Raw genomic sequence first — 16,214 nt, 5'->3', positions numbered from 1 at the left:
GCCATTTATATGGATACACCTTAATAAAATGGGAATGGTTAGTGTTATTAACGTCCTGTTTGTGGCACATTAGTATATGTGAGGGGGCTTGTAAATAACTCATGAAAGAATAAAGTTACGTTAAAACCAAGCACACCATAGTTTTTTCCTGTGAAATTCCCAATAAGTTTATTAAGGTGTATCCATATAAATGGCCCACCCTGTAGATTAAATTCACCATAATGCCTTGTAAAAAAATTATTTAAAATACTGATTCTATATAGAAGGCAAATAACCCACAAAGCTTTCATTGTTTAAAAGTAAAACAATAGTAAAAGGGTGAAAGGCAATGTGTTGAGATAAAGTAGCTAACCCCCCTGATGACAACACACACAGTCCTTATTTACAGCCAAAAGACAAAACTGAGCCATTTGTTGGTGTGCGTGTGTCACGTACTTAAGTCATATTCCAAGTTCAAGGCCTTTGACTGTCTAAAGATAAAGCAAGGGCTAAACAAACCCTCTTTCAAAAAGTAAACAACAGAGTGCAGATTCAAAATTAAAGCCTTGAAGGTCTCAACCCCTCTCAAATATGGCTTAAAAGAAGCTTTGTAAACATGTGCACACCCACTCAAAGGGAGAATTGCTGGGCTTCAGAAAAATGATGATACACAAATTCACAACAATTCTCGCCCACTAGAGACTAAAATTGGCATGAGGTGGCATCCATATTGTCAGTGGTTTGAGCTTCATGCATGCATGAGTCACAGGAACCAGAGCCAGGGTCATACTCTTAATACGATTAGTGCCATATCAGCAAAGCGTTCACCATAATTAATTCCCACTCATTAGGGTTGGACAAAAAAAAAAACAAAACAAGCAAACAAATAACTAATACATTTTTTGAACAGTGGGCAATTCACCATCAATTCAAGTCATGATTTTTCTTTAATATTCACTTCAGTTTTGTGGCTTATTGAATCAAATGCACGGTTAAGTTTTGAAATGCACATCTTGCAGAGCATTTTTGTAAAGAGTCAGGTCTAAGATATTATTCATGCATGTCTAAAAGCAATCGCTAACAGCCTAATAATCAGGTGTAAAGCGTTCCACAGTAACACGTTACTGTATTCTAATTACATTTTTAGGGAACGCAGTAATGTAACGAATTACATTTTAAATTTCTGTAATTTGATTACAGTTACTAAAGTCAGTGTAACTGCATTGCAAAAATAGTTTAGAAGAAAAAAAGCTTTTAAATCACGTTTTCTGCTGCAACGTCAGTTAACAAGCATGCTCTTTTAAATATCTGGAGAAAGCGCTGCTGCTATCAGGAGAGGTTGCTTCTTTAAATGTTTAAATGGAAATACAGACATTACTTTGAGTTCACTGAGTGTAAAAACAAAAATATTGCTGTGAACTGCAATCTTTGTCCAGTCTCTAAAGAACTCTCGACTGCTTTTAACTCGACCAGCAACTCCTTCAAGCACTTGAACAGAAAGCATTCTATGACAATACTGTCACCATGAAGAACACTGGCGTCCAAAAACACAGCGGTCCAATTCAGCCTAAATTGGCTAGTTTGTTTTGTGCAGGATTGGGAGTTAATGTATTTTCTAAATGTGAGGAGAAACGTAGCTGCTAATGGGGATGTTCATATTTCACGTCTTTCGCATGCGCAAGTTCGTTATTTCCAATTGAGGCACGTGTCTTGAGTCTATTTTGTATTTTTATAGGTATATGTTATGTTTTAAAATTAACTTCAAAGTACAGTAATTAGCAATCTGATTACTTTTACATTAAGTAATTAGTAATGTGATCAGATTTTTCCAGTAGTACTTTGTAATTTGTAATCTGTTACTTTTTTAAAGTAACTTACCCAAGACTGCTAATAATACACTGTTTGTGCTGTTAATATTAATCAAAGAACAAAATAAAAAACATTCACTGCTCTTGGCTTAATATAAATAATAGCTTTATTTTTGTTGAATTTATTCATCATATACACATGCCCATGCATCTGAAATAAAGTCTTCACTGATCGTTCTTTATATCTATAAACAGAATTTCTATAAAAGATTTATTGGCTGAATCAAATGGATTGTTAATTAGAACCAAATCAAAACAGATATCTGAATCGATACGTATTCACATTATCCCCTATATATATCTAACCCCCCGCCCCAATTCCATGAATCACACCACCCCAATGCTGTCAACAGAACAAACTTTGGCCAGATACCTACCTCCAGTATATCAAATTTGGCGGTTTTAACTTTGGCCCAGGTTTTCTTTAGTCGCGACACAGGACTCATGTTCATCCCGGCTGAAAGACACAGAAACAGACACAGGTCAGCACGCTGCAACGTTTCGCTTCCTGTCAGAGCTTCAATGAGCTCACATGAACAATGGCATTAGCAGGAGCATCATTTCCCTTTGACAATGAGGTCAGCTTATAGTGCTGGGGGTCAGGGCGGTGGGCTTGTGCAGTCAGCACTAATGACCAGATGAGGTCAGAGTGTTGACTGGAAATCTCTAGAGGTGGGTCAGCCAATCAGATGCTTCTTTAATGATGACACAATCGTTTCTTACTATGTCTTGCTTGGATGTCAATGAGTGTGACATAAAAATGTGTCTCAAGTATTTTGGGTGCATTGTTTATTATTCAGGGGCGACATGGTGGCTCAGTGGTTAGCACTGTCGCCTCACAGCAAGAAGGTCGCTGGTTTGAGTTCCAGTTGGGTCAGTTGCCATTTCTGTGTGGAGTTTGCATGTTCTCCCTGTGTTTGCGTAGGTTTCCTCCGGGTGCTCCGGTTTCCTCCGGGTGCTCCGGTTTCCCCCACAGTCTAAACACATGCGCTATAGGTGAATTGAAGAAATTAAATTGGCCGTAGCATATGTGTGTGAATGAGTGCATATGGATGTTTTCCAGTACTGGGTTGCAGCTGGAAAGGCATCCGTTGTGTAAAACATATGCTGGATAAGTTGCCGATCATTCCACTGTGGTGACCCCTGATAAATAAAGTAACTAAGCCGATGAAATGAAAGAATGAATGTTTATTGTTCATTGTGGGACTAAATTACTACTCAGCAATGACTAAAATAACATTTATAACCAAACCAAATTTAAAGGTTTCCAGATAAATCTGGGGTGATAAAATTTTATATATTTTCTTTGACATTTTCTAAAGTTTCTTATGAACACAAAACATGCCTTTATTTGGTAAAAAATACACCAAATCCAGTTATATAGTGAAATATTGTTACAAATTGAAATAACATTACCTACACACATGTAATATAATATGTAAATTAATAATCAAAATAAAATGCTTTTAGAAATGTGTGTGTATGTATGTATATATACATATATATATATATATACATACATATATATACATATATATATATATATATATATATATATACATACATACACACACACATACAAAACATACATATATACAAAAGAAATTCAAAGGTTGGCTAATAATTCTGACTTCAAGTATATATACACACACACACACACACACACACACACACACACACACACACACACACACACACACACACACACACACACACACACACACACACACACACACAGACACAGACAGACACAGACACAAGTTGTTCTGAATAAAACAATTATTAGATTTATATATTTTTTCCTTATTCTCATTGTCTTTTGATAAACAAATTGTTCAATGGATCAGAAATAATTTATATTTATAGTTAAATAAAAAGCTCTTCTAATGTTATAATCATCTGATGAATTTAAAGCACTCTTGCTGTATAAACACACTCATTTCTTTCATAAAAATATTAACCCAAAACTTTGGAGGTGTAGTACGTCAAAATACAGAAATGACAATGATCAATGAGTCCAGGAACATATGGCAATTTACAGCCATAGAAAGGAAAATTTCGATCTACACTGACATGAGCATTTTACTAAATCTTTTGTTTTATATGCTAAAATGCAACACTATACTAAATGAGTTGTTTACCTTCACTAGAACTCCATCATTTCAGGTATCTTCTATCTTCCCCAAACACAACGGTTTCAACCCCGCACAAAAGCAGCAACACTATCCATCCATCTACAAAAGTGCCATCTGAGGCTTCAGTCGCATTAACAATCTGTCTGTTCTAACAGGTGTGAAGCCCAGAGCTCCTCCAGCACACAAACATGATACTAGCGCAATGATCTAGCCACGCACTGACGCCACATTCACGTCACACAATGTACAAAAACACAAACAGGGGCGATCACCCTTTCCCATGACTTGTTTGTTCTCTTCCAGTGACTCTAATATCAGGCCTTGATCTCCAGGGAGAGTGGCTTGTGTAAGAGTCCAGGCCCGCGGGCTCGTCTCCAGGGACTGACCAGGGAAAGGACAGCTGCTTACACTCCCTCCCTCCTACAATCCCCCTCTCATTGAGTCTCAGCCTATTGGATTGGTCAACACTGACCATCTGCCTTTGGGACGTCTATCTCTCTGTCGTCACACAGGCTGAACAGCTGCCTCCAGTCCTGCTCCTCTACCCATAATGCCTTAGGCAGCGGCGTGTGTTAGTGCTCAGAGAGCTAAGTGAATGATTAATGCAGCAGATTATTACTGCCGATAATGTCTGTTAAATATAGAAGAGCAAGGAATATATATTGTAATCTGAATATAATCAATCAATAAACAAATACAGATTATTGAAAACTAAAGTTGGAAATTCATTATCTAAACCTTGATGAACAGCGAAAGACGACTCGGCAGGATTCGACAAACAAATAAACCGAGAGTTTGCTTGCAGAGCCTGTAAAGGATTTGACACTGTTGTGTGTGTTAAGCGCACGAGAGCAAGGATTAGAAAAGCAAACCAAATCCTGCCAAAACAGCAAACCGTATTATCCAAACAGATTTGTGGGGAACAAAAGAGCTTTCTGTAGCCGTAAGAACTGGAGCAAAGTGTTGTGAGGGACAGAAAAACACTCACTAATGATGGCCATGAGCGAGTTGAAGTTGCCAATGTTGAAGCATTCTCGTGCCACGTCGATGAAGAACTCGATGACTCGAGCACGATGTTTCTTCTTGACTGGCTGTACGGGAAAACAAAGTAATGTTTAGGTACACCATAAAGTGGGATTTAGGACTCCAGATTTTAATGTTTATTGAATACCAACTACTTTTGTGATGTATAATCATTTGTAATCTACACTTTTTGTCCTTCAACAGTGCAAGTTATAGAAATATGTTTGAGCTTGCTATCAAAAGAAAGGATATTTTATGAATAAACAATGTTGGGCAAGCTACCTGAAAATGTAGTGAGCTAAGCTATTAGCTACTCTACTTAAAATGTAGCTTAATTGCACTAAAAGCTACCCCCTGGGAAATGTAGCAAGCCTAGCTAAAAACTACTTGGCAAGAGACATCTAAGCTGTTTTTGCAATTTTCATTTTGAAATCGAAGATTCAATCCAAGCCAATCATATCATAGTGATCAATAAAACTGTTGATGAAACATATGAGGCAGAATTGTTTAGTTCAATTATTTACTGCAAATAATATGTTATACCAAACAGAAACAAATTATAGTATAGCAAAAACATAAAAATCCAATAAACCAGGCGTTAAACATTTAAAATACTATGGTAATTTATAGTAAAGGGAAATATTTAGGAATAAGCATTATATTGTATATACATTTACAACTCTTCATTAATGAATTATAATAATGTTGTATCATTAGTAACTATGAACTAATAGTAATTACCATAGTATACTTTAGCCTTTACTACAGTAAACTGTATATATATATATATTATATATATAAAAAACACAAAATATAATATTTAAAAGTCTTTTTCTGTTTGAGTATATTTAATACTTTAGGAAAGACTAGATTTAATGCATTGCTGTAGCGAAGTCTAATTTTCAAGCCATTGTTTAAGTCTTTAGAATGGAACTGTACCATCTACAGTTGTGCGGATTAATATTTCTGAAATATTTTTCAAGGTTTTTCACAGAAAGGACATAAATCTGTAAATTTCCTGAGCGCAAACCTCTGAAAGGTCACGTATACTTTCTAGACCTGTAATTAAAATGACTAATTGCGCAACCCAACTTGTAATTTGCAGCAAGTTAAGTTGCTGGAAGAGTCACAGCAATAAAAGCGGATGATTACCATGCAGATCTCAGTCGCCACCAGGTAGCTGAGCCTGTTGAACCACTCCACGTAAGCCTCCAGGTTACTTGCTTTCTTGTGATCACTGAAGCAATTCTGCAAGAATTCAAATTTCAAAGATCAGTTTTACAATTACAACCAGACAGAGACATGACTTTAATACTTTCATTAGAAATGCACATTTTAGCTGGGCCATACTGCTCTATTAATACATTAGTATCAACCGTATCAGTGTTAATATCCTTATTATTTAAATAATGTAGAACAGATTACGATATTCAAGTATGCAACAAGTTGGATCTCAAATAAACAGGCTGTATGTCAATATCTAGCTTTCATCCTGTGTGGCATGAAATGAATCAAATGAGCTTGTTGTCTGTGGAGTGATCTCACAAAACTTCGCCTGCCTCTCTGATTTCCACATTTAGAACCAAGAACAAAGGTCTCCACAATGACTGATGATCTGCAACAATGCTCTTTCAATCAGAGAGCTCGTTTGCCCTGGAGACCCTCCACACTCACTGGGCCCTGTGCTATTATCTGTTTAGGGAATGTGCGCAGACATTGGGTCTGAAAGCTTAGGTCACTCTAACCCTTCATTCCTCGCATTCCTACGCTCTGACTGTGCTGTCCGTCACACAATACACGATCAACCCTACACCACCTTTGATGGACAACATCAGAGAGCCACGGTCGCGCACAGGGACCCTCTGGAGAGACGGTGACCAGAACAAAAGACAAAAATCGCACCAGTACTGCTTCGACATGGGCTGTTGCCTAGCAGCCAGACAGCAATGGGCATTACGAGGCAGGGCTGGGAAAACTTTTGGCGGGTTATTGTGAGAAACCAGTTGCTAGGCTTTGGCCACAAAAGGACAGTGTGTGGAACGCGAGGAGGGAAACTCGGACGCTGATAGATTAGGAGAGGAATGTGCTGTGAAAAAGGTGACACCACTTTGAACCCGAAGGTTAACGTAAACATTGCGTGTATTGATTTGGATATTTGTTGTTGTAAGTGCAAGAGATAACATTTGTGCCGAGTGTATTTTTAACTGCCAGTAAACAGGAAGAGAGTGTTACCTTGTCGTTATCAAGAGGGTCTTTCTGAACAAATGCCTGAACAAACTCCTCCGGTCCGATGTAGCTCAGTCTTTCCTGGAAAACAAACATGACATCAACGTCATCTTTGCATTTAGTCCAAATGGTCACCTTAAAAATAGCCCTAGAATATTGATTTAGTAAACATATCAGTCCAAACACAGGGTGAGGTGAGGAATGTGAGGTCGTGTAAACTGAGGAAGTTCCTCTCACCAGTTCAATGTGTGTGAGTTGTTGTGCCAGGGTGAAGGGGTCGTTGCAGATGGTCAGAATGTCTCTCTGGATGGACTGTGGTTTGGTCTTCAGCACAGTTAGTCTGTCCGTCACCGAGGAGTTGATCTTGGCCAGAGCCTCTTCATACTGGCTCAGTGTGGTGAGCTTACGGATCAGCGTTTGAGTCATCTGTTGCACCGCCTTACGATACAGCTGAAGACACACACAAGATCGTGATTTACAACCGTGCTTTTATTGACCAGAATTATAAGGTAATCATTCATATGTGAAGACTGACAACACAATGTGTCTCGCACTGATAAGAAAGCTGAGGAAATGTACAGAGTGTTTCGGCCCTGTAAACATTTAATGGATTTTCAGGCGTATAATAGCGCTTTCCTCATGATTGGTCAGCCGTGTCGTGGTTTAGCTCACAGGGTCTATCGTTCCAAGGCGAAGAGTATGTTACATAAACAGTTAAAGCAGGATTACGAAACAGCAGTGCTTCATTTATGTCCTTCAAAGGTTCACAAGGGTCCTGCATGCCTCCCATTTCCCCTCGTAACACAAGATGGCTTTGAGTGGAGTTATCTAATAATAAGAGCCTGACACAGTTCTGGACTTCTGTTGCATAAGTAGAGGACAGCAGCGGGTCATGCCCTGTTGCTCAACATCAGCCAGGCAAGAATCTACATCCTGCTGGACATCCAGTGGGCCTCAAGATCCCCCCAAAAAATCATTGTAAATATATATGAATTTTTCTCAAACTTACTCAAACAGAAGCCTCAAAAACGGTTTCGAGTGTAGATTTATTTGTATAACTTCAACTAATAACAATTTAACTAAATCCAGATACAGTAACGGCATAAAATAAATACCTGATGCAAGCTCTCATGGCTGCCAGTTAAAAAGCAATCACACACAAATGGCTACAACAAAAGCAACCAACCTTAAATAATTGGATAAATTCAACTATTGAGATCTAAACAATGAAAAAAAAAATTACTTCTGTAGTTAAATTTAAAGGAGGATATATTCCTGGGAAAATGGAGGAAATGGGTTGAATATATTTCAGTTAGAAAACCTGATTTTGTTGCTATAAACGAATAGAAGATGCTAAACTGATAGATAAATAAATGCTAATGTATGAATACGTATATGGTGATTGAGATATATATATAGATATATATATATATATATATATATATATATATATATATATATATATATATATATATATATATGTTTTTTTTTTTTTTTACACTGTATTCTGTGTTATCCCTATGTCTATAATGAAGGTGGTCATTTGAGATTATTCTGGAAGGAATTATATTATGACATGCGTTCTCACCCTGGATGTAAATAGTGCTTTAATTTTTATTATTTTCTTTAGTTTTTTATGCTATATTTGTTTTTATAATTTTACAAAATTTGAGTTCTATGTGGGCAACACGGTGGTGCAGGGGGTAGCATGATCGTCTCACAGCAAAGGTTGCTGATTTGAGGCCCAGCTGGGTCAGTTGGCATTTCTGTGTGGAGTTGCATGTTCTCCCAGTGTTTGCGTGGGTTTCCTCCGGGTGCTCCAGTTTCTCCCACAGTCCAAAGACATGCAGTACAGGTGAATTGGATGGGCTGAATTGGCTGTAGTGTTTGTGTGTGAATGCAGGAGTGTATGGGTGTTTCCCAGTGTTGGGTTGTGGCTGGAAGAGCATCCGCTGCGTAATATGTGCAGGAGAAGTTGGCGGTTCATTCCGCTGTGGCAACCCCTGTTTAATGAAGGGACTAAGCTAAAAAGAAAATGAATGAATGAATGAATGGAGTACTATGTATAGTTAGTACACCTCACAATAATGTATGCAAATTGTGTCACATTTAAATCTCTGTGTGTGAGCTTAAGTACCTTGAAACATTGTGTGATTGTACTCAATTGAGTGTAAACAATAAACATAAAATGTAAAAAATAATAAGTATTTAACTAAGAAACTATTTGAAAAGTACAGTCTTAAGGCTGTGAAAGGCATAAACCACTTTACAAATAAATATAAAGTGAGTCAAATAAATAGTCTGGTTTATTTATAACATGCTTTTCTATTCATATTGTAGTAAATCGATATAAAAATACATTTTATATATACGAATATCTTTTATAATTTATATTAACTACATAAAATAACAATAACTACAAGTGAATGTGACTAATATGATTAGAATCGTGAAGTTTACAATACATCTAATCACAATAACAACACAAAAGGAACAGTACTGCTGGAACTACATTAGAAAATTAACATTTTCATCAAGCAAACTATTGCCAGCCAAAATAGAACTCATCCTGCTTTAAAAACTCAAGAGTTTCAAGCAACATAAATGCAGTGAAATTCTACCACCAACATTATTGTGCACTGGTATACATGCTAATCTAGTTATATTGTTACAGTTCTTGGTGTGAAAAGGCCTTCGAGGTTTCCGTTTAACCATGCAGATAAAAAGCTAGCTGTTCAAATATTCTCCTGATTAAACGCAGGATGTTCAAAACATCTTTCGCTCCTTCCGGCCTTCTGTAATCCATTCTGATGCATAGAAAATAAAAAGTGGCCCATTAATCTCTTGTGCAGGAGGTCAGTGGCACATAAATCCATCTGTCTCGGAACAGCCTGCGTTCTTGTGCACTCCAGCACATTGTGTAGATGCAAGAACATTGACGATTTGAAGAGAGTGTGTGTGTGTGTGTGTTCAGAATGAGACGAGACCTTGCAGCACTTTAAAAGATCACAGAGCATCTTAATTCCCTCTACAAAAGTCCACCATATGTTGTCACAGAGGAGAGAAAGATTATTTTTAGCAGGAGGACTTGGCGATAACCGCTTGACATTTTGAGCACCAGATCAGACACAAGTCACTTGTTGTGGAAAAATAAGAAAGGTGCTTGTGTGCAGCCTACACATTTTTATCCCTGGCACAAGTGTGGGACAGCCGTCCAGCATGGCACAAGCTCAGAGTACAGATCAATCTGGCATGGACACACCACACACCCAGGTCAAGAGTGAACACTGGTCTACATTACTTTCCCAATGGACAGAATTTGGGCAAAAGGTGTCCAAACGTGCACCAAATGCCTGTGTCTGGAAATATACAACTGCGCCCTGCCTTTCCTATACAGAAGACCACATGACAATCCAAGCTGACCAGAAGCTCGAGGACAAACTGTGGTCTGGATACAGATGTTAAGGCATCTATTCTCAGCTCCCGCATTGAAAACAAGAGGATCTGTGAGGCAACTGCCAGTAAAAAGACTGAAAACAGCAGGTCAGCAAACTGTTGGAATGCTCATAAGGGCTGATGAGGTCCAGGAGAGGTCATAACATTAGAGTTCTGACTGGAAACCACCCCATAATGGTCTTGATATGATGTGCTGCAAGCACTGGAGAGCACATTTAAAAATACACCACATTTGTTTCAGATGGACTCATGTCTGGCTATAAATACATCTATTGTGTGGCTCTGACTGCTGTGAATCCCCATTCAGCCCTCTACTGTAACAGACACTCTCATTAACATCATTCACGTACGAGTACATGCCGTTCACATGGCGGAAAAAGCAGCGACTGAGTTGCATAATACAGACAACATATTGATGGTCTGACTGTGACTGAATGCATTCTTCATGATATGCTCGTCATGCATAGATGCACATCTACCAGGCGGCCATAACTCAAAACACTGATTTCATTTGTCTTGCATATGTAGCAAACGCAAAGATCTAAGAGACTTTGTTTATTATTGAATCAATCATAAAATAAAAAAGGATTGAAAGCTAAAGAAGTTTAAATCTAATGACTCTAAATCATGTGCAAAAATACCATTTCTACTTTAACTTGATTAAATACAATGCACACTTTTACGATCAGCAACACTGTTAGTAATAGCCAAGTATGTGTTTTTAAAAATATTAATTATTTTTATTATTAGACAACAAGTTTTTTGGCGAGCAACACAGCATTTTACAATCTGTATGTCAAAAATGCTAACGACACACTTAACATTGATGTATAGTAGAATACAACAGCAAACTACTTAAACTCATTTATCATCGTCCTTTAATGAAGTTTATTTATTATAAATTACTCATTATACAACATTTTAAAATTGAGATGCCCAAACTATTAATTTAATGTAACCTTTTATTTGTTTGTTATATTGTTAGGCTCCATTAAGTAAAATTTTTCAATTTAAATGCAGTAATATAGTTTAAAATGTATATACTGTCACACGACAGATAAAGGACAATGCAGAGACTTCGAGCAAATCAAGGCAAAGACAGATTCTGCTTGACTAATGTATTAAGCATTGAACTCAACTGTGTTATAAATGTGATTGTCTATGTTTTTATTTTGCAATAAGTTATCATTAAAAATGAATACTGCATTAGGTAATAGGATTTAAAGTATTTTTTTCTATTTATTTTTAAATATAATGAAATAAATTAGGAAATTACCCATGGCAGCTTTAATGTAAAATAGTTTATTATTTTATCTTCAGCCCATACCTCTCAATGATATTTGGCTTTTGACCCTTCGTACGAAAAAGTTTGGGCACCCCTGATTTAAGCTGTTTTGAATTTTATCACTGAAATCTCCAAATTTATACAAAACATTTAATTTTAAAAATGAAATCTACTCGTCATATTTTGATAATGCATTCATAAAACAGCAGTAAATTTTCACTTAAATACACTATCACTGATCCTTACACAGTTCTAGCTTTGCATGTAGTCTTTTGAGCGTACATGATATCTTATTAGTTTATCACCCCTTTTACTAGAATGAGTAGGCTGTAAAAATGTCCTCCATAAGCTAGTAGAGCAGAAGGTCATTGATCTATTAGGTCAGGTCAGGGTAATGCAGATCAATAGCCACACATGCGTTTACTACAAAGACACTGGAGTCCTGCTTGTCTTTTCAGATTAGTCAAACCTCATTTGTTTGAATCTGAAGTGTTGGCATCCTCCATCCTCCATATTCTAACTAGTGCTCTTCTTTAGTCATTACACTAATGCACTCCAACCATGTGAGATGACCAGTGCTAACTACAGAAAATCTATCATTTATTTACTGTACATTAACAAAATCAGGAATTTCTGGTCAGCGGTGGATGATACAAAAAAGCCCACAAGGACTTTTAAAGACAAAACTTGATGCAAGTATTTGGTTTTTTTCAAATTCAAGAGGAACTACTTTGCTCAGCTGACAGACAACAAAAGGATGGAACTGAAGTTAACCTGATGTAAATAAAAAATGAATTCTAATTTGCTTTGGACTTTTTTCCCCAAAGTTTCAAAAGAACTTGGCATAGATAACAAATGCTAGGGCCCAATCCCAATTCTACCCCTTAGCCCTTCGCCCTACCCCTTGTTTTGCGCGTTCACGTCAAGGGGTAGGGGTGTCCCAATTCTCTTTAGCTTGAAGGCGTAGGGCTAAGGGGAATCTTTGAACTAATATTTTTCAGGACCACACTCGAAACCAAGGGGTAAGAAAATTTCCCAGAATACACCAGCCACAGCTTCACCCGGAAGTAAGGAGATCCAGAAATTTGTATCTTTTGTCAATATTACGAATTTTACAACAAACAAGCGCATGTTTTAATATATTCATAACCGTGTTTGTGTTTTACCGCCATGCTTTTTAATAAATAAGCTAAAATAAAAACCGCTAAATTTCGCAATCTATAATCCATAATCCTAACTCCTGTACAGCAGTCCCACAATATTCTGTCACTCGATGACACTCGAATACTGTCAGAAACGTCTAGTGGCTGGGATTGAGCTTTTTACAGAGTCTGCTATAATGTTAATGTTGTTTTTGGTGTGTTTTCATTGATGAATATGACCACTGTGTAAATGCACAGTATAGTTACGATCTTATTGTCACATTAGATCGTTATGATAACATGATATATGCCTTCAGTGATTTCCTGAAGATAAATATCAAAAAAATAACACAACAGGAATAACTACAGCAGTCACGATCGTGTGATCTCATATGAAGCAAGAGATCACGATGACATCTGATGACGTGTGGAGGTGCTGTAGTGCTTTCCCAATTCTACAGGGTAAATTTTGAAGCCCTTCCCCTTCACCCTCGGTTGTAAGGGCCAAGGGGAAGGGTTAGGGGTACAAAAATAGAATTGGGATTGGGCCTTAATGTGATGAAAAAGTCCCTCTGAGGAAAAAATGCTAAACCAGAAGCACGGTAACATACGAGTCAGCGCTAATGGAACTATTTAAATGCAGCCCATAGAAAAGCACCAGGGAAGACAAAAGCAGATGAACAAAAGAGCTTTCTTCTCTTCCCTCTTGTCAGAGCGCTTTAGGACTAAAGAAATCTCACTCCCCCACTGCCCAGGTGTTGACACTCTTCTCACCCAGTGTGTGACATTTTACGTCTTAACTAGTTGAATGTTAAAGAACCAAGCTAAGGCTTATGCAAAAATATTTTGCCCGGTCTATGCTAATAGTGGCACAAAGGCCATAAAGAAACGCTAATGTCTTTGTCTGCAAGCGCTCACACCTTCAGGTGACTAATATTTTAAAACATTGTAGGCCTTTAGCTGACATTTCCTCAAAAATAAAAAGTTCATTGTTTCAGCTGAAACGATCGTCAGATACTTGGAAAGAAAAGACTTACATCCTCCCCATTGCTCAGACGATGTGTTAGTTCCTTCAGGCTCTTCATCATCCTCTCATCCCTGAAGTCATAAGGGAACGTCTCCGTCCACTCAGTCAGCAACTGCAGGATCTTGGGAGCAATTTTCCTGACTCTTGCCTACAAAAAGAGTGGAAAAGAACAGCGTAATTACAAACGGTTTCACCCTGATACTTGACACTTGGTGTAGAGTCAAGTTTGTACCTTGTCTGCCTGAGGATCACTGAGTCTCTGCTGGTCCACACACAAATGGCACACTTTGGACATCAGCTCAAATGGGTGAAGAAAGAGACGGGAGCTAAGCAGGAATGTGAAGATGTATGTCCTCTGTGAATCAAAAATAAGATACTAATCAGATGAAAATGAAAGCGCTGATTAGCTACTGTTATATTTCAAGACAATATATCTGGTTAGCTTAATTTAAATGTTTAGGCCTAATGGCAAGATTATTTTTAATGGTTTTATATCATGATCACTTCGGCTGCCTTTATGTGATCCCAAATATGACAAACAAAACAGCTATACAATGCTTTTATTTATTTACTCAATTGAAAAACTTATTTATTTATTAAATATAATAACTTTACTTTGAATTTTGATTAAAATGTCATTGAATAAATGATTTTAAATTATGATACCCCAAATTTTGGATGTGTGCATTAAGTTGAAATCAGAATTATTATATTAATTATTATTATTTTTTTTTTTTATTATTATTTAAATATTTCCAAAATGATGTTTAACAGAACAAGGAAATTTTCACAGTATGTCTGATAATATTATTTCTTCTGGAGAAAGTCTTATTTTTTTTATTTCGGCTAGAATAAAAGCAGTTTTAAATTTTGTAAACACCATTTTAAGGTCAAAATTATTAGCCCCTTTAAGCTATCTATTGTTTTCCAATAGTTTACAGAACAAACCATCGTTATACAATAACTTGCCTAATTACCCTAACCTGCCTAGTTAACCTAATTAACCTAGTTAAGCCTTTAAATGTCACTTTAAGCTGTATAGAAGTGTCTTGAAAAATATATAGTCAAATATTATTTACTGTCATCGTGGCAAAGATAAAATAAATCAGTTATTAGAAATGAGTTATTAAAACTATTATGTCGAGAAATGTGTTAAAATCTTCTCTCCGTTAAACAGAAATTGGGGAAAAAATAAACAGGGGGGCTAATAGTTCTGACTTCAACTGTACTACTGTAGCAGAACTAGGAATGTTTAAATGTGTTTGATGGTTAAATTTTTTTGACAAACTCCAAACTAAAAACCAATATCTGAATCAGGCTGAATATTTACATATACTCACATCTGGATAGTACGCCACTGTAGGAACCAAGTGCTCAATAAGAGCCTCCAAGGACCCAGATATCAGGTTGTTGTCATGGTAATACAAGCCTTCATAGTCCTCTTCCTTGGCCTTATAGAGATTCTTGTTGTATCCATTGGATCCATACATCACTGGAAAGGGTGGCGTCTGAGGCATTTTGTCCTTTTGAGATAATAAAGAAAGGCAGGTCAGATGAGCCTCAGATAAACACAAATGGAAAACATACACTGATGTATACCAAGAACTATTTCATTAATGCCAAGCCTCGGCCCTCCTCAGAAAACAGTTTACCTTTGCGTAAAACGCAAGGTCCCCAGTATCATTACAGGAGGCTGAGTGGAAAATTACTCCTCCTCGGATGGACGACTCACAGAGATTAATATGTCGTGATTAATCTCAATGTGCAAACACCTTCCATGATTGAGCCTGTGAAAACTTGAGTTTAATCTCCATTCTGTGAAAATTTCAGACTCACGCTTGCTGGCTCTAATCCACCAAGATATCAGCTGAATGTACCGCTGGCGGATTTCACTCACAAACACCAACAAATTAATCTTCATGGTGCTTTTACCTCACGTGGATGTAGAAAACAGAGGCTCTTTTAACCACAGTCTGACACAAAAAAACAGAATGACCTATGAGTCTAGCGCTTCTGAAAACAAGGATCCTTATTTTCTTCTCAAAACGTGGCCCATTACAGATGAGTCCTATG

The 16,214-nt window shown here is 37.2% G+C and overlaps 1 protein-coding gene across 1 annotated transcript in view; it reads right to left on the bottom strand.

Moving 5' to 3' along the window:
* The window catches only part of rasgef1ba (RasGEF domain family, member 1Ba), a 30,492-nt gene that overhangs the window by 10,223 nt on the left and 4,055 nt on the right, over positions 1 to 16,214 (bottom strand). Inside the window, exons 2-9 of the mRNA XM_056458283.1 lie at positions 15,482 to 15,664; positions 14,374 to 14,496; positions 14,152 to 14,289; positions 7,469 to 7,681; positions 7,238 to 7,312; positions 6,158 to 6,253; positions 4,971 to 5,073; positions 2,225 to 2,304 (exon numbers count right to left, since the gene is read on the bottom strand). Of these exons, the coding sequence (XP_056314258.1) occupies positions 2,225 to 2,304; positions 4,971 to 5,073; positions 6,158 to 6,253; positions 7,238 to 7,312; positions 7,469 to 7,681; positions 14,152 to 14,289; positions 14,374 to 14,496; positions 15,482 to 15,658 (1,005 nt within the window). The 5' untranslated portion in view covers positions 15,659 to 15,664. The remainder of the gene's footprint in view (positions 1 to 2,224; positions 2,305 to 4,970; positions 5,074 to 6,157; positions 6,254 to 7,237; positions 7,313 to 7,468; positions 7,682 to 14,151; positions 14,290 to 14,373; positions 14,497 to 15,481; positions 15,665 to 16,214) is intronic.

The sequence above is a fragment of the Danio aesculapii genome, chromosome 5, assembly GCF_903798145.1.
Source record: "Danio aesculapii chromosome 5, fDanAes4.1, whole genome shotgun sequence".
Classification (NCBI taxonomy): Eukaryota; Metazoa; Chordata; class Actinopteri; order Cypriniformes; family Danionidae; genus Danio; species Danio aesculapii.
This window is presented reverse-complemented; position numbering and strand designations above follow the sequence as displayed.